At 37.6% G+C, this 25194-nt stretch overlaps 1 protein-coding gene across 1 annotated transcript in view; it reads right to left on the bottom strand.

Annotated features, from left to right (window-relative positions):
• Positions 1 to 5370: 5370 nt before the first annotated feature.
• Lmbrd1 (LMBR1 domain containing 1) overlaps positions 5371 to 25194 on the bottom strand; it is an 89627-nt gene continuing 69803 nt past the window's right edge. Inside the window, exons 10-16 of the mRNA XM_036167717.1 lie at positions 24778 to 24842; positions 24355 to 24457; positions 23755 to 23859; positions 21720 to 21869; positions 19811 to 19889; positions 6703 to 6794; positions 5371 to 6349 (exon numbers count right to left, since the gene is read on the bottom strand). Of these exons, the coding sequence (XP_036023610.1) occupies positions 6236 to 6349; positions 6703 to 6794; positions 19811 to 19889; positions 21720 to 21869; positions 23755 to 23859; positions 24355 to 24457; positions 24778 to 24842 (708 nt within the window). The 3' untranslated portion in view covers positions 5371 to 6235. The remainder of the gene's footprint in view (positions 6350 to 6702; positions 6795 to 19810; positions 19890 to 21719; positions 21870 to 23754; positions 23860 to 24354; positions 24458 to 24777; positions 24843 to 25194) is intronic.

Here is a 25194-nt window from a genome sequence, read left to right as displayed (position 1 = left end):
GATCAAGAGATATATGGGGAAATAACTAAGACATACTTCTATGTGTCTGTGATGGCATTTCCAGAGAGAACTAACATATTAAAGACAAGAGCCAAAGGGGAAAGCCCCACACTGAATGTTGACAGCAACATACAAGAGGCTGAGGCTGAGGCTGGAATAAAAGTGGAAGGAAAGAAAAGCCAGGAAGCATGGACAAGTTCCATTCTCCCTGACTGCATATGCCTATTGTTGGTGTCATGGCTTGCAGACATCATAACAGACCATCACTGGTCTCCCTTATGCTGAAGCTTGAAACTTGTCATACTGAGCAGCTGATACCAGGTTCTACCTCTCCATTTTGCATGTTCCATGTTGGATGATGTATCTTCTGATTACATAAACCAATCTATATAAATATAGAAATGCAGTCTTTTCCTCTAGAAAACACTAAATAATGTAGGAAGTATTTAGGCAAGACTACAATGGCCCTCCCAACTGCATATCTCACATATCTTTAATCCCACACTCATCAAACACGTGATTATGGTATCAGAAGATGTGCTAGGCTTTGGAGACATAACCTTTTGAAACTGTAACCTATTTATTCTAATTCAACTTTGATGAAATAACTTTCATATATTAATTCAAGATATGGGACACATATAATCTTAGAATATATTGAGAAGCCCATTTACTGCCAAATGCTATGTGTTCCTGGACCATGTTCTGAAAAGATGGGACCATCATCTTGATTCATAGAAACTTCTCAGGAGCCACTGTCATATGGAATATGTAGGGACCTAGGTTTGCTGAGTAAAATAAGGAAAGTATCATAAACACAATGTATGTTGAGAATTCTTGATAGGCATGGGATTTTCCTCAAGATCCAACATTCTGTGTCTTCATGTTTTTCTGTTCAAGCTTTAGCAGTCATTAGCTCACTATTCATTTTTTAATGTAAGAATTCCTATTATAACTTCCTTTTAAGGTTCAATGCCACTGGGAAAAATGGGAAGAAACAAGAAGGTGCCTGCAGTAAACTGAGCACTGCTACTTACCAGGTGGAAAGACTTCATCTAGTACCTTTTAGTCTTGGCTGCCAGGAAATTCAAAGACTGATTTATATATAATCGCAATGGATATTTTATCTTCTAATGAAGTTTCTCCATAAATAGTATGATTTTTATCTTTAATATGTTTGTTATGGACTTTAAAGCATTATTATTCCTGTTTATGTATTTTAAGTGTCACTTACTAAGTTGCTATAATAAAAGCATTTTGCTTGCTTGAGACAGCTCCTCCCACCTCCACCTCCTCCTTAAGCTATTTTTCTCTCTCTCCCTCCTCCTCCCCTCCCATGCCCTAACATCACTGCATCATCAGTCAGAAGCTTGACTGATTACATTTACCTTCACAATTCTAATAAACTGCAGTGAGAGAACGTAATCTTTTCTCTATCCATCTTAGGATTCCAGCCGGGGCTCAGTAACAGAGGGTAAGATTAATGGGAGAAAATCAGACATGTCCACTTAAGTTTTGTGCAACACTGAACCTGTGATATGGACATGAAGACTCCAAGAATAAGTACACTTGAATGCTTCCATGCTGGACAAAGACCAGTGAATCATGAAAATGGAACCAGACACGAGAATATTAGACTCTAGAAGCTGGCCTTGGGCAACTGATGGTGCACAAGCAGCTAGGAAGCTAAGGGTTAGTGAACAATTTGTATAGAACACAATTTTCAGAGGGTGCTGCTGACAGGGATGTCACTTTCCTTTCAGTATGGAAAGGAAATCTCCTTCTCTTACAAAGACAAGTTCCCAGTCCTTGCATTTGCTATTTTCTAAATACCTGTAGCTCAAAACAATCCTTGTACCAATATATTTTAGGGTGGGGTACAATTCGTCACATATTAGTACTTACGTTCCTCCCTCGACTAGAAATAGAATCTTTTGATTTCTCTTCCTTTTCTAGTTGGCTTCTATGGTGCAATGATAAAACACTGACCCAAACCAAGACAAGGGCTTACCTGCTGACACTTCCATAAGAGCACTCAATGGCTCTTCCAGCCAAGGTTCGAAACACTTGCATAATTTTTAGAAAAACAACATAGGTCAGTGATAGCAATATTTTGCTCCTTGGGTCATTTTCTCTTCTGATTCCCATAGTTGGATAAACACCATGACCAAAAGCAGCCTGGGTAAAATGATTTATTTCACTTACATTTTCTGGTAACACTCCATCACTGAAGGAAGTAGGGGCAGGAAATTAAACAGGGACCTGGAGGCAGGAACTAAATCAGAGCCATGAAGGAGTGCTGCTTACTGGCTTGCTTCATGGCTTTCACGGGCTAAGCCTGTTTTCTTACACAACCCAGGACACTCACCCCGGGGTAGCACCACTCAGTGGGCTGGACTCTCCCACATTGATCATTCATCCAGAAAATGTCCTACAGCTTGGCTTACAGGCCAGTCTGATGGCGGCATTTTCTCAACTGAGGTTCCATCTTCCTAGATGATCCTAGTTTGTGTCAAGTTGACAAAATTTAACCAGCATACCCCTTGATAGGAAGATTTTAGCATCTTTTCCTCTAAGGTCTTTCCTTTCTCTTTTTAAAATTTTTTATTATATTATATATATTTGAATATATATTTAACTCTTTAAATATATATATTTAACTTTTATTTTTTACCAATTGTCATTTTACCTGGTTGTTACAGCTCAGCTTTTAAGAGTCCTCCAACAGTTTCGGCTGCTAGCCTGAGCACTATTAAGTACGGTGAAAGCTTCAGGAGACAGACCCCGTGGAAGGAATTCAGTCCACTCTGGAATGGACCATTGGAAGTCCAGCCCCACTCTCGCTGCTACCTGACCACCACAAGGTATCTGATCCACTCTGTGCTCCCCATTATGCCGTCTGGTCTTTCCAAAGGCTTGTGGTGCAAACGGAACACAGACTGAAACCTTCAGAATTAGGAATCAAAGCACATTGCTCTTCCTTTAAGTGTGATTCTGTTCCAGGTTGTCACAGTGACCCAAAGATGACAAAGTGATCAAGCCCAGTACATCCATTCAGTGTTGTAGGCAACACCTACTGTTCTGTGTCTGTGGGCTATTTCTAAAGCAGTACGTTACTCTAAACATCTAACATTCAGAGAGGACCTTTGCAGTATCCTAGAAAACACTATTAGTTTAATCTATGTGTGTTTGAGAGTTCAGGCATACAAAGGTCAGAGGACAAGTCTCAGGAGCCCGTTCTCTCCAAGCCACCTTGGGATCCTGGGATGGAACTCAGGTAGTAAGGACTGCGTGTAATCTACTTGCTGAGCCACCATGCAGGCTCGTGAAAACATTCTGATAGTGCTTTTTTCTCCCTGGAGCTCCTAACCGGTTCTCTTTTCTTATGCAGCAAGATTGTTCACTTCTTTGGTACAGCAGCACTGAGCTGGCTAGAAGTCTGTTCCAGGTTTCTCATTTCCCTGCTACGTGGCTAAATAAATGAATCGCTTTGAAGTTTGCATGGAACATGAGGGCCCTTGGTCTTTTGGAAACTCAATGCTCTAGATAATCTCTAATTTAGGCATTTCTGTGAGGAGGACTTAAAAGGAAATACATTGTTCATTAGTGGAAGTCATAACACTTAGAAATCAGCTTTATGAAAACATAAGTCCAATGCATTCCATTATATCAGGAGAGGGACAAAGTAGTTTTAGCATAAAGTAGACTTCTAAATACATAGGAGATGAGAGGAGGGAGATATATTTAAATTTTGTTGTTTAAATAATAAAACAAGTAAAATGGTAAGCTAAGATGTTGATTGAACAAAAAAATCCTAAAAGTATATAGAATAATTAGGATAAATATTTCTAAACTTATTAAATAGCAAAAAAATCTCAAAAAAGGCATATATGCCTCCTGACACTTAGATAAAAATACAGTTTATGTATGCTTAACCAATGTAGACATGTTTACAGCTTCAAACTAGCAAATTTCACCTATCAAATATGTACTCTCCACATGTAAGGAGTTAGTTATTCTGGGTCCTCAGAACAAAATCAGAAAACCAGATGCTCTGTACATTGATTTAAGTGTGGAGAAGGTGGACATAGAGGCGGGTAGCCATGATATGCTGCCCCGTACAAGGTCCACAGAACAGCAATGAGTGAGCATCTCACCTCCTCGAGGGTTCCTTAGAGGAGGAATGTAACACAAAACCCAAGGACCAAAAAATAAGAATTTTCTTCAGAGACCAAGGAAAGGCTGACTGGGCATTACAAGCGGAAGGAACAGTTCAACGGAGCATGGCTGTGAGGAATCACTCATAGAAATGCTGTGGCAATGGCAAAGAAGTCCGGACGCAAATAAAAACACCAGAAAGGCCTTAAATATCACACGAGGGCTTATAGGTTTTCTTTAAAAATAAGTAAAAGCTTTTCACAGCAAAGCAATGGACCAATTCCCTTTTTTTCTTTAAATGTCAAGGAAAGACTGAGGGGAGTCAGGACTTGGCAGAGCATCCAAGGAGGAAGTTCAGGAACCAGGGTATGTTAGTGTGCCTCAGCTGGAGGACAAACACCACATACTCAGAGGCTTGTAAAATGAAAATATGTTTTCTGACAGATATGGTAGCCAGAAGTCGAAGAACAAGGTTCTTCTGAGATCTCTTACCTTAGCTTATAGCTTATTGCCTCCTTCTGGTCCTTATATGGCTCTTATATGTGTCCCCCCAAACTGCTTCCTGCACATTCCAGATGTCTCTAGGAGGGATCCACTCAACTGCCTAATTTTACCTAAATTGCTTTCCTTAATGACCTCTAAACAGCCACAGTGTAAGGCACCGGGGTGAGGATGCATGTGGATTTGGAAGGACACTATTCAATGCACAACATGATAAGTGGAATGAGAACAGATAAAGGAAAGCCAGGCAGTAAAAAGCGGCAGGACTTTATGGTGAGCTTGGTATACAAGGCTGTTGGATGGGTGAGGTAATCATGGGGCCCGACTGACGACCGATCAGGCCATTTGCTGTAACCAAACCAACAAAGGGAGGCTTGGTGTGCCAGTAATGGGGTTCAACCCACCTCAGTTACAAAAGTAATGTAGCTACCCTAAGTAGAAGTCCAGAGTTTGGGGAAAAGTAATAAGATGGAGGACAAGAGACCGTCTACCTGAGACTGCATCTAGTGAGCAAGGTGAGGATGGGCACAGAAGCCAAGGTCAACCTGAAGGTTCTAGAAACTCATCAGGTGAAGCAGAGAATCAGTCAGGACAAAGTGCTATCGAAACTCAGGCACAGAAAATTCAGCTGCTGACCGGCTAACTCTTACGTCTTCTCCAGAAGATAAAGGTATTTTATTTCAAGCAGAACAGTAAATACGGTTCAATGAGTTCTAATTGACATTAGCAAGTTAGATTTTATTTTTCACCATCTAGAACACATTCAGAATATTCCACTAGGTCACGCATCTTTCATTTTCTTTTATAAGTTTCCAAACAGCAAATGTAAAAAGAGGTGACAATGACATCATGTATCTTACAACTCTTGGGAAACTCAATTTTCTGCATTCATTATTCTTGATATTTCTATTTACGATAATACAAGTTTCAAACTCTTCTATAAAACAAGTACTATCTACATTGATAAAAGTGCCCTAAATACTGCTGTGGAGGTAGCAACTCTCTCAATGCATTAAGATTTGAACAATTAAACCTCTAACACATCTTAGAATACCATGGTTGTAAGCAGTTTAACAATTTTTCATGAGCTCTACTTGAGTTAGACTAACAATTTTATGGAAAAAATTGAAAACAAGCTACCCACGAGAGCTGTGTGTTATCCGCAAGCAATACTATGACACTCTGTTCAGCCTGTCGGAGGAAGACACTTCAAGTTTCACATTATTCCAGAGACCCTAAGGCACAGGACAAGTGACTTCTTATGTTCTTAAAAAGCAACAAAGGGGATGTACATTCTGCAAGATTTTAATAAATTTAACACCATTATACAATAAAGAAAATTTCCACAAACATTCCCTCACAAACCTGGAAATACAGTATTTACATAGTATTATTATAGCAATTTTGTGTCAATCTATGATACAATAATGTTACTTCAGAAAACATAAAAAATATAGTTCTTTTTAATGGCCATGCTCTCATTTTTGATGAAAGCGAGACAGTTCATCCTAATGTTACTTGAAAACATAACCCATATTCAAGCCAGCTTCATGAAGCCCTTAGGACAGAAGGCTGTTTACACGGAGTAGGCAGATGGCTCGTCATCACTTATGTCCGAATCATCATCCACTCCTTCAATGACTGACTTCTTCCCTTTACAGCAGGAGACAATTAATCCAATCAAGAATACCTGGAAATTCAAATATGTGGTGTTACGAGAATCTGACCACCTAAGCAACGCACTGAAAACTCAGTAGCTGGAATCAAAGGGATGGCTCAGAGGCTAAGGGTTGTTCTTCCAGGGGACTGAGTTCAGTTTGCAGCACCCACATACAACAACTCACAACCTCCCATAATGCCAGCTCCTGGAGACCGGACCCTCTTCTGGGCTCCACAGCTACCCGCACACATGCAAACAAATTATGCCTTGCAAAACCTCTTAATGGCAGTATTGAGATTCAAACAGGCTACTAGATACACACAAGCTTATACATGTAACTGTGTAAAGAAAGGCCGACTCATGCTTGGGCTACCAATACTTACCCCAAGAAAGGCCCAGTTACCAAAATAGTATGCAGCGCTGAAGAACCAGAACTTGTGGAGGAATAAGTAAGTGCGGGTAACAGTGCATTGGTCTACAAAAGCAAAGAAACGACTATGTTAAAGTTGTAAACTAATGACTCACCTTGAAACTAAAGTACTGTTAACCAAAACTATCGGCTAAAACAAGGACAGACAGTGAACGTTCCAGAGAGGTTGGGGTCTTCTCCCACACCTACTCTCAATCACAGCCAGTGTTAAACTGCCTACTACTGTGATATACAAAAAATGAATATCAACATTATAAGTTTGATCCTAAACATAGAAATTTTGTTGGCCAGTTCAATTTATTTGAAACAGAGAAATAAGTACAACTTGGAGTGCCAGACATTTAAAACAAAAAAAGGTTCTCTCACCAGGAAAAAGTCTGAGAGTAAGCAGATACTTAGCGGACACTGCACTTTTTAAAGGACCCCATTCTCATGACAGCTCACACTGGAGAGGATTTCCTGCATTCTCCACCCCCTCAGAGCACTCTCCTGAAAAAACAGTCTCTTCTCCTACAGAAACACCATTATCACTGTTTACAGAGATGGCTCCTGTTGGAATTTAGAATTATGGCCTCGATAAAAAACAATTCATTTATATGTCTCCTTCAAATAAAATGTGAAAGCAGACTGGTTATTGTGGTGGATGTTACATTCACATTACCCACTACATTCTGTTCATTATTGCCATGAAGTTACAAGACACAGACACATCGCCATAACGAAAGGCTGAGGAAGTATTTCAAGCTACCCAGAAAGGCATGGCAGCTCAGCAGGACACAACCATGTGAGACCAACTGTGTCTGCTGCTGCTCACAGGGTGAACAGCCTCCCTCACTTCAGGGGGCCTTTATTCTCCAGAACTTACAATGCAACTTCTTCCCCATCTATCAAGAAAGACAGTATGACTTCTACATACTTACATCCGCAATGGGCAAGGGCCAAACACCTATATGCAATTGGGACTTATTATCATATAATCACGCTGATTAAGAAAATAAACCTTTAATTTGTATTTTATGAACTGTCTTCTCAGCTTTAATAACGCTAAGGGCCACTCTTTTCTTGAAACAAAATTAAGCAGGAGTTTTGCTGTCCATTAAATATTATTTACAGGATTTAAAATACTTTTCTAAATTTTACGGCTGACACACAGTTTTCTGGAAAAGTAGAAATTAGGTTATATTTTACAAGAACACAAGACCTGTCCTAGAGACACGTTATGCAAATATTTAAATAACCCAAATCTCATTTACTCTGACCTTTTCCACTGCATCTCAACATGCATTTCTGAATTGCCCAATACCAATCTTCTCACAGGGAAGCACGCAGTCAGCAGGACCGAACCTCTTGCATCTGCCCGTGAGGGTTACCAGTGAACTTCTGATCTGCTGACTCCCAGGATCCTGTCATATCCCTTCGACTTTTGTGAGAACTACGTTTGTTTAGTTTTAGACAGGTTCGGCTGATCTCAGGATTCTCCCACTTCAGGCTCCTGGACGCTGGCATTACAGATGTGCACCACAGCTGGCTCTAAATACTTCTTGGCCTCCTACCTGCAGCACCTCAAGATTATGGTTTTAAACTAGGTGCTGGGGGTCAGTGCACCAGAGGAGACACTAAATATTAAATTACTTCATCATTTACTCTGTTCCTACAACATTTTACTCTCTCTTCAATTATACAGTTATTCCATAGTAATTCACAGTAATATAATCAATCAGTTTGCTGCTTTCATTAAGTAAGCTTGACTATTCTGAAGTACTCACAGAGTATTCATCTGCCATCATATTCAATATGATGAAGTGAAATAAAATTTAGGATGGGGTTGGTCTGACTAAAAATTCAGATTGCTAAACAGAACATTTTCTAACTTTCTTAAGATCTGGTAGGAGTCTAAGGGTGTTAAAATAAGACCCTTGAGTGGTCTTCAAAAATGAAGTGTAAATAAATGCTACTGTGGTGAATGAGAGGTTAGGCACCACAGCTTGAGAAGTACACATGCAACTATTACTTACCCTCTTTGCTATGTGAACCATGGAGCCCAGGAATTGTAAAAAAATGGCTACCATCCTTTCTTCCCAGGATCACTACACAGACTAAACAAGGTATATCAAAAATCCTGCACTAAGTGACAGCTAATATTCTTCCCTTTTTTTGTTAAATATAATGAAGTCAATGATATAACATGAAATGTATCATGAAATAACATGATGACAATTCTCAGGAGTTGCAAAACGGCTGTGAGGTAACCAACTATTCTTCCACCCTTTGTGAAGAATAGTTCCTCTGGCTTCAGTAGCATCTCTAGTTTGCACATGTTCATTACTTTTGCTCTACGTAGAGTTGAAACAGAATGGGCTAAGCTACATTCAAAGGTGAACACTTCAGCAACAAGAAATACCACTTAAAAGTGAAAATCCCTTTAAATCAGTCAAGTAGAAATGTGTATAAATGAAGCGAGCTATGGGTTGGAACTTAGGAAAATTTGTTTAAAACTGAAATGATTGTTCTTCATGGTCAACTAGACTGGATCTGGAATCTTCCAGGAGACAATCTCTGAATGTATCTGTGAGTTTGTTTCCAGAGAGAAGGAAGGAGAGGGCTTTCTGAAGGTGGGCATCACCTTCCCATGGGCTGGACCCAGACTGAAGAAGGAAAACAGGAGCGAGCAAGACGAGCCCCACATTTATCTGTTTCCTGACTGGACAAAATGTGACCAGCCAGCACACTTCACCACCACGATGGAAGGCAACTCTTCTTAGATCTAAGCCCAAGTAGATCCTTCCCCTACATAGCCTTTATCACTAACATAACATTATTGAAAAGCAAGGACAGGATCTTCTCTGGCTAAGTATTACATGAGCCTTATGGACAGTATAAAACTATCTGGAAAATGTCACTCAAAAGTCTCAACATGAATGGCAGACTAACAAAGAAGAAGTTCTATTCATTTCCACACTACAGGACACTTAGGGAGTTGAAACTTGACTGAATTAGAAATCTCAGGGTCAGGAGAGGGATTACAGGACAGCAGCTGAGCCGGCAGAAGCCAGTGCAAGTGAAATCAAATCATTCTTCCCCAGAGGCCTAATAATCCACTCAGTGACATTTGAAACTAGCTTAGACCGGATTACTTGGCCTACCACCAAAGCTGGAACTTCAATATTTTCCTAACCACATTGTTTACGTGCTCTCCATTTTTAAAGGTGTGCCTTTGATGCAAGCTTTCTAAAATTAAGGTAAAAACATTGTCAGTGCTTGGCTTGGTTGCTAAAAAGAAAATGAAATTTCCTAAAAGTCCATACGCAAGCATGCAATAGCATTTGCTATCTTTACACGCCTGCTATGTTTAGTTTAGTACACAGAGTGGCATGTACTCAGAGAATAATGCTTGTAAATTAGCTCCTTGCTCATATTTCATCCCAAGGGACGATTCCCTGTTGAACAAAGGGAGGGAGATCCTTGTTTACCATCTGCCAATGACCAGCTGCTCACCTGAATCAGACATCCTGCACATCTCTAGCTCTCTAAGTTTTCAGAGGAAAAGATGGAAAAGACAGTAAAACAATTTAACTTTCTTTGACCTTCAAATCAATTTAAGGATGGAGAGATGGCTCAGTGGGTAAGTGCATGCTGTTCAGGTGTGAGGAGCTGAGTGTGGAGTCCCATACTCTGTGTAAAGTAGGGTGCAACTGTGACTTCAGCACTCTTAGGGGCAGATGAGAGCATCGATATGAGAATCCTGTGACACTAGGACCAGCTAGCCTGAGTCACACAGCTATGAATAAGTGACCCTGTCTCAAACCTCAAACCAGGTGGAAGGTGAAGGGTAACACTGAGGTTGTACACACACACACACACACACACACACACACACACACACACACACGAGAGGAGGAGAGGGAGAAAGAGGGAGACTGAGCTGCTGGATGACCACTGAGGGGTTGTATTTTAGAATCAGAAGCATTCAGGAGACTGTGACAGTATCATGGAATATGGCACATAAAGTTCCAATTACACCAAAGACCAAATGTTTATCATGAAAACTTAAAACGTGTTTTGTTTTGTTTTGTTTTGTTTTTCTGATAAGAGTACGTAAATTAAGAGTTGAGAAGGGCACCATGGGCATATGAGTGAAATGGGGAGATTTTAAGTCCCATGTTTGCTACCAACTCCCATTGCTTCTTATATGTCATCAGAGAAAAACTAACAGCAAACAGATCTAGACCATTGTGTGTCACACAGACCAGGCTTTATTTTACCTAATAATTTAAATATTATACATTCATTTATTTTTAGACCATTAGCTAAGTCATTTCTAATGTATGCTGACTGCCACTAAAATAGCTCTGATTAATAACTGTAATAACAACACTTTTTATTTAAATGCATCTTTAATAAGCAGTGTCAACGTACTGCACAGCCAAGAGCATTTCCAGGGTTTCTGGGTAAGAGCAAGTGTAATCATAATTGAGCCATCATGTTAAACCATCACCCAAAATTAACTGATAGATATTTAGAATCTGTAATTATTTATCAAATGATTTTACTATCAAAAATATAATTACTTATTAAATGGTTGACACAAGAAAATATCATATGTGAAGTATGGCCTGGTACAGGGGAGAGGAGAGATGGCCACTAAGGAAGGGGATGAGCACACACGGGAAGTATCTATGGGGATGCTGAGCAGGGTCCAGTGGAGGGTGTTAGGAAATCCCGCTTAAACCACCGCTCTATCTTCAGGTATTTTAATAGCACATGTGAAATACATACATCTAAAATGACTTGAGAAACAATATAAAACCAGATAAGCAAGAAGGCAGGAAAAAAAAAAAGAAAAAAGAAAAGAAGCTCTTTATAGAGCAAAGTTGTACTAATTAACTTAAAGTTGAACAAATGCCCCACAGCTGAATCAACAGTTCGTTCAATCTCACTGGAAGAGTTGGGTAAAAGGAAAGAAAAATGCTAAACATTGAAGATGATGGAAAGTCTGAAGGAAATAGTTTTATTGCATTTCAGGACTATATGAATTAGACCAGGCTAATAGAAGATAGAATTTGTCAGATATTCTATACTGAAGAGTTGTTTTATAGTGACCATTTTCAAGAATATAATTTTTAGAATATATATGTTGAAAGGTTATATTTATGTAACATGAAGTGCTAAACTGTCTTATTAATAAAAATCCCAGAGCTAGATATTGGGGTTAAAACCAAGAGATCAGAAAAGCAGAAAAAAAAACAGGCACATTCTCACCACTTGGAGATCCTCAGCTAAAGAGACCTACTTCCCGTATACCCACACCTATATGCCTTTCTGTTCTGCCATTTCATTTCCTGTCTTCGCCCAGCTACATCACTTCTTCTTCCTGCAAAGCTCTGTCACTTCCTGTCTGTCTGTACAGACCTCCAGACCTTTATGGCCAGTGCTGGGATTATAGGTATGTATCACCATGCTTGGCTCTCTTCACAGTATGGCCTTGAACTCACAGAGATCCAGATGGATCTCTGCCTTCTGAGTGATAGGATTAAAGGTGTGTGCTACCATTGCCTGACCTCTATGTTTGCTGGTGGCTTGCTTTTTCCTCTGATCCTCAGAAAAAATTTATTGGGATACACAGATAAAATATCACCACATATTTAAGAATGTTTAAGCTAAGCATGGTGGTCATACCTGTAATCCTAGCACTGAGGAGTGGAGGCAGGAGAGTTTGTTACATAGACAGTGTGAGGACAGCCTATGCTACTTGGAACCACCTCAAAAAATGGAGTGGAGGACAGAGAGGTTGTTTAAAACATTTACAAGGTGCCAAAATATATGTACTGCTCCTTTAAGAAAGAATGTTACCAATTTCATTTATATCACCAGTTGACCATATAAAACGGCATATTACATTCACATAAACATAGGGTCTTATTAGAGCTGATCACATGTAGAAAACAGGCTAATAGTTTTCTTCCATATCTATAAGACAATATTCTAACATATATACATATTAAAACTACACAAATACTTCTGGTCATGATGAAAACCTAATGAATACACACAGTACCCAACTATGGCTTTTAAAAATTATTAAGTTATACATTTAGATGTAATAGTAAGTTACATTACATTATTGAGTATAATAATAAGTCACACTATTAATTATCTATAAAGGAAGACCCCCTCCCCCCAAACCACAAGTCGACCAGACTCAGTAATAACTTTAGTAAGTGTAAACAGGTTGTTAATAAGAATATTTTACATACTATCAAAAACAATGCAAAACTTTCAGCAAATATGTTCTAATTAAGACTCAAGCTAACTGTGGTTACTTTTACAGCCTCACTATTCTAGAGGCTGAAGCAGGATGACTGTCAGTTTGAGGCTAGCCTGGGACACATAGAGAATCTAAGGCCAGCCTGGGCTATATAGCAAAACCCTGTCTCAAAACAAAACAAAAATTTAAAGCCACCCTCTGCCCCCACCACCAAATCAGCAACAACACAACCAAATTTAAATATGTGTATCATCTCTGGTACATTTGTGTCTGTTATCATCTAGACCCCCTCAGCAAACCCCATCGTCTCTACATTTAAAATGATCTAGATTCTGACCACTTGTTGCCATTGTCACTAGGACCATAAGTGCTTCCTGGATTACTGTAAACAGTCTGGCAACTTGCCTTTGCCCTTGGCTCATCGGTCTATACAGGGGTCAGGATATGGTTCAGACTAGAGCACAGAGGGCAGTCAGGGTCTCTACTTGTTTCTGTGTTTAGGGAACACAGCCAGACATCGCTATGCCTGGGTTGCTCTGATGATACGAAGGCAAAACTGAATGGTGAGAGCAGAGTATGTTCCACAAAACCTAAAAGATTACCAGGACCTGGCTCTTTGCAGAAAGTCTGCCAGGTTCCGGGCTATCTGAAACACAGCTGTTAGAGTGATCCCTTAAGAACTTAAGTCACGGTATAGCATTCTGCTCACAATCTTCTAAATATTTTCTTCTGAATATAAAAGCTGAAGATCTTAAAATTATCCATTTGCTGTTCCTATTCCTGGAATTCTCTTCCTCAGCTATCTTTGCTTATTCCTTATCTCAAAGGATTCCTTATTTCAAAGGCCATCTTATCAGTAACAACTCCTTCCTTCCTATCATACCCAACATTTGATCCGTCCCTCCTGAGAACCAGCACTGGTCTTCATGGTTCTCACACCCTATTTACTTAAATACTTGTGCCCTCCTACTTAAAGGAAGTTGGGCAAGGACAAGAATACTGACTGTTCACTACAAGACCCCAGCATTAACAACACTGACACGTAACATCACCTATCTGTTAAATGAAAATGCACAGGAATGCTAAATAACCACAACTAAGAGAGATGATGTGGGATATGCAAAAATAAAACACTTAGGAGTGTGGTTCTCAGCACTACTGAAGATGAAATGATGTTATCTTCCAACACACTTAAGTTGCAACACCTGTGCTATTTAATGTTTATCCTTCAAGTAAATTATCACAGTAAATAATAACTGTGGTTGACTTATTTTCACCTTACAGACTAAATCTGACTTTTTAAAAAATATTCTAATCATCACCTCTAAATATATAGATTATTGGACAAAAGGACCATATACCCTTTTAAAAATAATAACAACAACAACAAAAAAAAACAATGTCTCATATCCTGGAGTCCAGTGGACTGGGTGACTTCTAATTTCCTGAAGAGGATCATCTTGTTATAAGAGTTCAAGAAACTAAAATGTGTTATCTCCACTTAATATGGGGCAAGAGGGGTTAAACTGATAGTTCACATTGAAACCTGACCTTCAAATCAGGACATTAGTTTTTAGCTTTTAGATTCTAAAGAAACCTACTGACCATACCAAGCCCTGTAAAATTAACATTGCTTAAAATAATCCTTAACATCAAATGTCAAATATTAAGTAGTGTAGCAACTCTTCTATAATGGGTGAATGCCATTCTGTATGCTGTGAATGTATGTTGCTCTGATTGGTGGATAAATACAACTGTTTGGCCAATGGTGAGGCAGAATAAGGTTAGGCAGGACATTCTAACAAGAGAAAGAGGAAGGAGAAAAACAGAGCTGGGTAGATGCTGCTAGCCACTGCCAGGAGAAGCAAGATGTGAAGTACCAGTAACCCACAAGCTACGTGGCAAAGTAAAGATTTATAGAAATGGGTTAATTTAAGATGTAAGAGCTAGCTACCAAGAAGCCTGAGCCATTAGGCCATACAGTTTAAAAATAATATAAGCCTCTGTGTGTTTATTTGAGTCTGAGAAGCTGCAGACTGGGAGGGACACAGGAAAACTTACAGCTACACTTCTAATTACATTTGCTTCTAAAAGAATTAAATATGCAACTACATTTACTGTCTGAGAAGTTTTTTTTAAATTTTTAAATCATACAAATTCATAAAACAATGGGTCTGTTTAAACAGCATTGTTTAGGTGCTGAGATTTCAAAATAAAATTCCCTGATTTATATTTATATTTATAAATATTATATTTATAAATTTGATTTATATTTATATTCAATAACGCCTAAGCACTCACTGTTTGGGGAAAAGACAGTGAAAGGAATTAATAACACAACCTTCAGAACATCTTTCTCAGCTGTCCATTTTTCAATAAAAGCAAAGGAGCAATCTTCTTTAATATAACTTCCTACCAGGAAGATGTTTCACTGATTTTACCCTTAAAAACGTTCACTGGTGTTTCTTTTTCCTTTAATTGTAAGTAATAAGAGGTACTTAGCTTAAGAGGCACAAAGTAAATATTCAACTCTTGCAGGAGGTAAAACTAGAATGTCATACTTTGCTTACATGTATTGACAAGTCAGACAAGTAATGACAAGTCAGAGTATTTAAGGATGTCTGGACTCTTCCACCTACCATTATATGGTGCTTGCTTTTTAGGTGAAGGCATGAAAAGCCACAGTATTGCATTTCATGTACTGCTGTTTTAATTTCTCAATGATGAGTTTGTTTTATTGTTGTGATGTTTCTTAGCTAACGTTGGTGGGACATGGAAACTCATTATTGGAAAAGAGATAAAATATGAATAAATAGTAAACCCCAAATGATACTCAGAAATGTCCACTTTCACAGTTTCCAATCTTGGTCTAGCCTTGGTACATTTTTAAAAACAGCAGCCCTTGAAGATATAGACCGACTCTTCTTGTTTCCTCAACAGGAAATATTAGGCATGCCTGCCCAATATTGCAGCATTTTGCTGCTGTTGATTATTTTGTTTGTTTTTCTGAGACAGGGTCTTACTATGTAGCTCTGGCTGTCCTGGAACTCACTGTGTAGATCAGACTAGTCTCAAACCCACAGAGATCTGCCTACCTCTTCCACTAATGTTCTGGGATTAAAGGCATGCACTACTACACACAGCTACATGTCAGCATTTTAAAAGCAGGACATTTTCTATGTAACTATACTACAGGTACAAAAACCTAGAAATTTACCGTTGATAGGACATGTTGTATTCTGTGTATTTTCCACCTGTCCCTTATCTCAGTAATCCCCTTCAGGACTTTCGTCTCCACTGCAGGGTCCAATTCAGGACCATGGACCACATTTGAGCATATCTCTTTTATGTTCTTTCTTTTGTGACAATTTCTCCCATTACCTTTTATGACACTGGCATTCTGAAACACCAGTCTAATTACTGTAGTTTGCTCTTCAGTCTGGCTTTGTCTGATATTAACCCAGTGAGTCACGTTATCCAGTGTTGTGAGGCTGTCATTTCATGAGGTGCACACAGCACATTTGCTCCTCAGCGATGCTGATTGTGATTGCCTGATGGAGATTTTGTCCAGTTCCTCTGAGGTACAGCTATTATTTTCTTCTTTACAACTCACTCAATGTTGCTTTCATCTTAAGATTTCTACACTGGGTTTAATTTCAGTCACTCCTGTTATACTTATTTCTAAATATTTGATTAGGGTCATTTATAAGTCTGCTAGGGATTTATTTATTTATTTTTAGCTTGTTGCCTGCTGGAATTTTGAGCTTGTTTTATTCCTTCCCTCCAGTTAGCCTCTGTGTCAACGATTCCAACATGAAGTCTGTGCAAGTCTCTCTATACTCACTTTTCTGGAACCTCTCCTTAGCACTGTTTTTCCTGGTGTTTCCAGACCACGTCAAGTTGACAGTGAACACTAACTAATTACATAGAGAATTAAGAACACATTCGTTTTTGAAAACAAAAAAAAAAAACAAAATACCTCGATAAGAAATGGTTAAATGGTAGGCTTCGGAATGTCTTTTAGTATACATCTGCATTAAAAATTAGATTTCCATACAATTATTAAGAGTACTTCAAAGCTACATTATGATAGGGAATTTCCTTCATTTTACAATTTCTTTCCTTTATTCTCTAGTACCATAGCTTAGTATAGTCTATGAAAACTGCATTCCAAAGGCTCAAGGCTTTCTCATCACTAAGAACTTTGCTTCAAGCACTAAGAACAAGTGCTTCAACCACTAACCACTGAACAGGGCATTTTCTTGGGTACTAAAATGCTAGTCTTCTGTTTCCTCTCTTAATTTCTAACCCATGTCTCTCTAATGACCTACGGTTACCTGTCTGTTTCTGTTAATCTCTTTATATTATTGTCTGTGACTTCCATTACATCATTTGTTGGAATAAGTATTCCATTTTATTTAGAAAGAAGTAACAAAACTTTATTTTTAAAATTTAAAGGACAAATGATGTAATACTGTTAGATTTCCCTTCTCTTAAACAAAACAGAAAAACATATTAAATGTAGAGGCAAAACCAAGACTTGGAATCTGGCTCCTCAGATTAAAGCTTAAAGCTCACCCTGCCTGCCCAGCTCTTCAGGCCTTCTCTCTCAGAATCCAGCCTGCATCTGTAACAAGGAGGAAGCGATGGTTCAGGTGGCATTTCTAGATGTTTTTTTCATAATATTATAGCTTATACTTTTAGAACTGTTTATAATTTGTGAGGCTCTTTTTAGCTTTCTTCCCATTTTTATGATTTCTATGCAAAAAATGTATGAGTGCAGATAAATTCTCTAATACTAACCTATGTAGTAGCTTAGATAAATGGTTTCAGGGCCACAGGTCACCTTGTATCTGCCAGCAGAGAAAATAGCTTGGCAAACAGGTTTTATCTGTGCAGCCTGGGTTTTTGAACCACCCCTGGATGATAGGCTTATTTACTATGAAATAGTGATCAATCTTTCTACAGTAAGATATCAATGCACAACTACTCTACTAACTTCTTCTAACATTAGTGTTAGTCATGCAAATATTTCCCATTTTTCTTTTTATATTTCCTATAATATTATCATGTTTTAAAATTCTGTCTACTTGGCTATTTAATAATTCATCTAGTTGGGATGGCATATCAATTTCTACTTTAGTATTTGAGTGTATAACCCTACAGATTATTTGATTTCTCTTAAGGCGCTGTTCTGTTATGTGAGCAAATACACTAAACAAAATGAACACACAAAAATGAGGTCTGCTTTACAGAGATGATTACATGTTCAGCTACTCTAACATCCAAATAAGACAATGAATTTACTTCAAGAAAGCTCCAAATAATTGAATGTGACAGCAGAATAAGATTTTGTGTTTAGGGATTCCTAATGTTAACGTTTGAGAACATGGTATTCTCCAAACCTAAACTTGTACCTTATTTTCCATCTTAAATTCGAGCCTGTAGGTCACATGCTCTCAATCAACCCAATTACTGTTTGAAGTCAACATATCAGTTCTGTTGACTAATTCAGGAAAAGCACATCTTGATAATTTCTTCTCTTTCCCTATACATACTTATCGCCATCATTAGCTTATTTTCAGACAAATTCTTCTGGTCTCTGTCATGAACTATCAGAAACTATTGCCACGTTCTCTACTGTTTACTTCATGGTCCAATAAATCCTGGTGGACAGTTTGAACTTACACTTTATGGAAAACTGAGATAATGAGATATTAATGGTACTTCCTGCTAACCCTCAGATCACAGTAGTTACTTATCTAGTTCTGTAATCTAGAAAAAGTGGTAGTGGCATTCTGTTTCAAGTCTTCTGTCTTGAATGTCTTTAGTGTCATATGCTCCAGAACTGGGTGACACAGGACTATCATTAATCCTAACATTTTTCTTCAACCTCTTTTTTAAAAATTCTGTCCCATTAACTCTTAAAGCCTCTTGTAATCTAGACAACAAACCCTTCTTTCTGCATGCATGCCTTTTCTAGTTTTTATCTACGTCTCTTCCATGAATTTCAGAAATGACTTAGGTAAACATCTTCCTTACTTTACTCAGCTAGTTTTCTGAACATCGTTAAAATTTTCTGCTTTTCATTCCTCTCTGTGTTCACTTTCTCTGGAAAGTGATGTTCTGAGTTCCAGTCTTCATTCCACTGTCAGCCCCTCCCTTCAGTTCTTGGCACACATATCCAAATGTCATGAGCGCTCTGGATGTTCCTTAAGATAACTCTAGGTACCTCAACACCCCTTACCCTCTCTCTAATCTTACTTATGTCTTTCATCTTACACTTTACAGTTTACTTAAGTTTTCCCATCTGTCTTGGGTCACTCTCTAGAATTCTTCCTTCCCTAATTTACTTCCATGCTCTGATCTCACATTCCTTTTCCATGTAACTATCAGATTCAACTTTTAGAAAAATAAATTATGAAATAACTTCTATGTCCTTACGTAAAACTTTCTGGCACTTTCACAGACCTTTTAGAATCTCATTCCTAATTCCGTAATTTCCTTCATCATCAATCTAACACTTATTCCCATAAACAAAAAATGAAATGTTAGAGTAACAATGCTTTAAACTCTTGAGCTCACAACTTCCCAATCATTGTCTGCATGCTTTGTTCTTTGGCAGGGGACAGCTTGACCTTGAAATGCTGCTTTAGTAACTCTAGTCCAAAACATCTCTCTGGCTATCATTCTCCCAGTCTCCACTAGGTAGAGTTAACCACACTTTCCGGTAGGCTACCTAATGAAGTTCTCACAAATTAAAAATCCTAAGACACTTTGACGACAGCTGCTTTACCTTCAGGGGCATCTGCATCACATCTTTTTGGCACAGAAAGGGTTGAATTGCCTTTATGGACATCAGAAGTTATATTGCTCTGAAAATACGATTAAAATAAAAATATTGTAATCATAAATGTATTTGAATTAATCATATTACAAACTTTCATATTCTTTTTACTAATGGCATCTAATATTCTAAAATATTATTTTAATATTAATTATAAGAAGTTATGATAAATTCAGTATTAAAGTACTTCTACAATACTAATTTAGGTCTTATATTAAACAAGAGGACTCTTTTTCAGAAGTAGCAAGATATCAAAAAAGAGAAAGGCAAAAGCCTGGACCATGGATTCCATTTGAAATTGCAGCAGTTGGGAGTCCAAGGCAGAGCGATTGTGAAAAAAGAGCCTTATTCAAAAAGCATCCTTTCCTACCACACAAAAAGATGCAGAGAAGTGTGGGGGGGGGGGAGGAGAAAAGTGGAAAGGAAGGAAAGAAAAAGGAATATCTTTTCTCAATACAAAAGAATAATCTTCATTTCCACAAGAACATACTCAGTATCAGCAGGTAAAGCAGGTAAGTGATGAGGAGAACAGCAGAGTCAGCCCATGTGATCTTGTGATCTAGCCTGGTGTTCCCAGACTCCTGTACCACAAGATCAGACTGAAGTGCTCCATCTACTTTATTAATCAACTCATATTCTCTTTGAAGTATCTTCTTTTTAATACTCTGCAAAACTAGAAATGTTGTTGATGCAAGAACTGATGTGCATCTATTTATTTATTTATTTCGTGTAAAAATAAACAATAAAATGGAGGCAGTACAAGAGAAAAGAGATCCAGAGGACAGATGGATAATGAAGACCCCATTGAAGCAAAGGGTGACACATGGATACAATGTACACTGTTAGAAAGCACTGCAAGAGCCTTTAGGAAAAGGAAATAAACTAAACCTGATGCTCTGAATGAGAAAGTCTCATTCCCCCAGTCCTGAGTATTGGAACATTAGGTCCTTGGCTGGCGCTCCACTATGGGGGTGTTTAAGAGGTGTGGCCTTGCCTGAGGAAGTACATCACTGAGGGGGTGGGGGAGGGGAGGGTTGGGGGGGGAGGGATTTGAGAGTGAAAAAGCTTCCAGCTCCCCTCTCTGCTTTGTGCTGTAGAGAAACCGTGAGCTCTCAGCATCCTGCTCCAGCCCCAATGGCTGCTGCTGCCCACTCCTTGCCATTATACACTGACCCTTTGGAACCATAAGCTACAATAAACAACTCCCTTTTATACACTGCCTTGGTCATGGTTTTTTATCACAGCAACAGAAAAGTAAATAATATACTAGATAAATGTTGAATCCAATATGGCAAAATATTTTAAATTGTCAAAAACCCAAACTTGCTACATTCAATTAAACCTAAAAACATTGTTGGTTTTTATTAGTCAACCGTACCAAGAAAACAGAAAAATAGTACCAAGGAACCCATGGTGTTTAAAAGAAGCCCAATTATTCACAGATAAAATATTCAGGAAACCTCTCTCATTGAGTTATAGTAGCAATGCACAAACATGATGTACTCTCCAGAACTTTTGGAAACATGTTATTAGAATCACTTAAAAGCACTATTTTTGTACAAGCATTAGGAGTATTAGTTAATGAAGTGCTGAGGAAAAGCACAATAGCTTTGTGTCACAGAATCCATTTAATGTATATTTTTAATGAAATTATATTATTTTAAAAAGTATAAAACAAACATGTTCACAAATATTGAAAAAACAGTTTTGTCAATAATAAATTTAATAATTAATTAATTAATAGAATTTGCTTTTGAATGTCTCTAAATTTGTTTTCTTAAGTTTATTTTGATTTCTTTTAGTTTTCATCAGTGTTCCTAAAATATAGAAATAATAGAATTTTAAATATCGCACTTACCTCTATTAAGTAATTTTGGCTTCCATACATAACGTACTGAGGAGCAAGACTATAGATCATGTAGCTAGTATGAAGGACAATTAGCAGAAGTATCATGCACAGAAACAAGAGCGCCTGAGGCCTGGTTCGTCCTCTTCTGATCTTATATAACTGGAGAAAATAAAGAACAAACAGCGACAAGTTTCCCCAGGTTATTTTGAAGCTTCAAATCAGGCTATTATATTATGCCGACATACTGATACAGTTCCATTGTTTTGAAGTAAACACTAGTAACTTAAGAACAAAAGACCAAAAAAGACCATTTTTTCCCTAGAAAACTTTTAGTGTTAACCTTATGTGTACTTGACAACAATGTCAGAGAACTTACGTCCCAAGGATCTTATTAAAATATTTCAGAAAATAATAAAATAAACATGGTTTATTAGTGATCACGAGCTTATTTATACATCACTGGCTTCCAGGCAGGGTTTCTGAGCTTCTTCCACAGTCCCTTCCAGCTTGTTTTTAGAAGTAAGAACTTGAACTACCTCATTTCTATCTACAGGTTCAGAGCATGAATTTGAACCATAAGTATTAGAAATATGTTTATGGTTTTATAGTTCTGGTGTTACATAATATTAGCACATAAGAACAGATGTGACAAAAAAGGAACAGATGTTACGTGCTTATAAGTACTAATTTCTATAAAATAGTCATGATACCCTCAAACTATAGTCTGTTTTAAAACTCAGTTTATGACAATTTATGATAATCTGATTATAGATGTGACACTTTGATCTGTGCTAAAGGGGAATTAAAGTGTTAACTGTAATTTAAGGAATTTGCGACTTGTTCCATTTTAAAGGTAAGCCCCACTTGACTCTAGTAATTGAAGTATCATCCTGCTGTTATTTGACTGGATAACAGCATGTTACAGGTGGACAGGACTTCTGTTCTGGATGAGATGACAACACAGTCACTTAGAAATGTACATTTCCCAGATCCCCTTGTGCCCAGGAGTGGTCACATAAGAGAATATTCCGAGTAAGAAAGGACCACAGCACTACTGGATCTCAAAAACCACTAACAACACCTTTCCCCCATAGAAAGAAATTTCTCTTCAGTTCAAATGCATATTTACTAGGTTTTCTTTGATTCATATCTAGAAGTAATGTCTATCTGATTCAGCATCAATTTACAATTCATAGTAATGATCTCAGAATGAATATAAAAAAATAAGAAATATTCACAGTTGTCTTTGGTATGACACTAAAATCTGCGTATACTCAACTCCATCTCCATTGTGAGAAAGGGTGTAGAATTTACATAGAGCCTGTGCAGACTCTCCTGTATACATACTCTCCTATATCCTCTAAATCATGCCTAAGTTACTTATAACTAACCTAAGTGTGGTGTCAATAGTTATGTTGTTCAAGGAATAATAAAAGGGAAAAAGTCAGTCCTATTTAGTCTATTTGGTTGGGGAAGCCATGAATAAAGAGGGCAGACAGTAGCAATCCCTGACATCTAACAAGAAAGGAAAGCATTGAACGTCAGTGTATCCACTGTATTCATTGTATGTCCATGCAATCAAATGCTAAGACAAAAAACATGCCTTCTAAATCAAGATTTCTCAACCTCAGCAGATAATGTTTAATTAGCAGCATCACCAATCCCTGTCCCTAGTAACCGAAACTAAAAAATGTTTCCAAACATTGCTAAATATCTGAGAGTGTGTGTGTGTATGTGTGTGTGTGCACAAAACAACCTCCTGCTCTAGAGAAAGCACTTTTCTGTTAACATGAAACATAATGTGTGTATTTCTATCACTTTTAAGACCATAATATAGTCTAACTATGAGAGTGGGCTGTGGCTGTATGTACTATCATCCTAGCACAAAGATGGTAGAGGCAGGAAAATCACAGACTTGAGGACAATCTGGGCTACAAAGACTTTTTCTCAAATAATACACAAACTAACAAAGAGGATACATTGCCACAATGGAAATAATATACAAAGTAATAAATATAAAAGCCAGAAGATATCACATACTTACTCTAATCCAAAAGAACCATATACCAATATTTCGAATTCCTGCCATCGAAGTAAAAATAAAATACATAATAATAATTGTTATAAGAATATAATCAAGAGGGAACACCTGGAACAAAAAAAAAAAAGAAAGAAAGAAAGAAAGAAAATCAAGTTTAATAGCCAAGCAACAATTATATATACTAGATAATTATAGTATTAATCCCCTTTCAGATTAGGCTAATCTGAGAATACCATAAAAAGTAAAATATTTTCATAAAATTCCAACTACCATTATGTTATTAGTAACAACATCCTAAGGGGGAAAAAGTCCTAAAATCAATTAGGTTGTATTTTTATATGTGAAATAAAGTACTTAATTAAAAATTAAAAACCAAATACCATTTGGTTCATCTTTGGTAATATTAAGCATTCCCATATCAAAAGTTGGCCAATACACAGATACAATTTTCTATAAACCAATGTTAATTTAGGAAGCATCTGCAAATAAAAAATTCGAGTGCAGCACATGTCTGACTTTTGTAAGTCTGCACAGTAATGACTTTAATGGGACAGAATGACACCGTGTTTTGCTGGAGTGAAAAATGACTGACGTGTTACTTACTGTTTGTAACACAGGCAAAAGCATGTTCAATGGATTACTCAGGTTAGTTCCAAAGATGATGAAACCAGAATCTATTCCAGCTGAATGAAGAGCTTTATCTAAACTAAAACAAAACGTAGTAAAGAAGGAGTTTACAATATAGCATCACATTTCCAGCCCAGCCAGAAAGAACAGCATCATCACGTAAGCATGCCACCTCTGCTGGGCCACAGAAAACAAACTAAACCTTGCTTAAATGTCCCGGAGAAACTGTCAGTAAGTAAAAGGAGATACTGTCTATTACAAGACCTCTTAGAGACTCTCTGGGTTAATGCTCAACAACACTTCAGGTAGAACAGGCGCCACTAATGGAATTCAGCACCAAAATGGATGCCATCAAAGAATTTGTATAAGTGCTTTAGAAAATATGTCTATTGTACTTACTTTGACAGGAAGAGAGAAATCACAAACAGCAATGCAACTAAGATGAAAAATATTCCCCAAATGATCTAAAATGAAAAATACATTTATTACAGCACATTCTAAACTTTGATATTGAAAGCATAAAATCATTAAGCTGACATAAGTGGCTACCACACAGCAATGATCTAATGCAAGGTACAATTTAATTTAGTACATAATTCCAGCATCTGTACCAAAATTCTCATCATAAGACTATTTTGTCAATAATAATGCGTATGCAAAGAGGCTAAACATTTAAAAAGTCTTGACTAACAAGTAAACAAAGAAAACTTTGGTTTGATCAAGAACATTTTGTTCTATTACTGAAAAGTACATTAAAGAGAAAGGTAACTTCACTCACACATACATGCATGCACCAACACACACACACACACACAC

Source organism: Onychomys torridus, chromosome 18 (assembly GCF_903995425.1).
Source record: "Onychomys torridus chromosome 18, mOncTor1.1, whole genome shotgun sequence".
Classification (NCBI taxonomy): Eukaryota; Metazoa; Chordata; class Mammalia; order Rodentia; family Cricetidae; genus Onychomys; species Onychomys torridus.
Note: the sequence above shows the minus strand (reverse complement) of the source record. Positions and strands in the feature narration are given on the sequence as shown.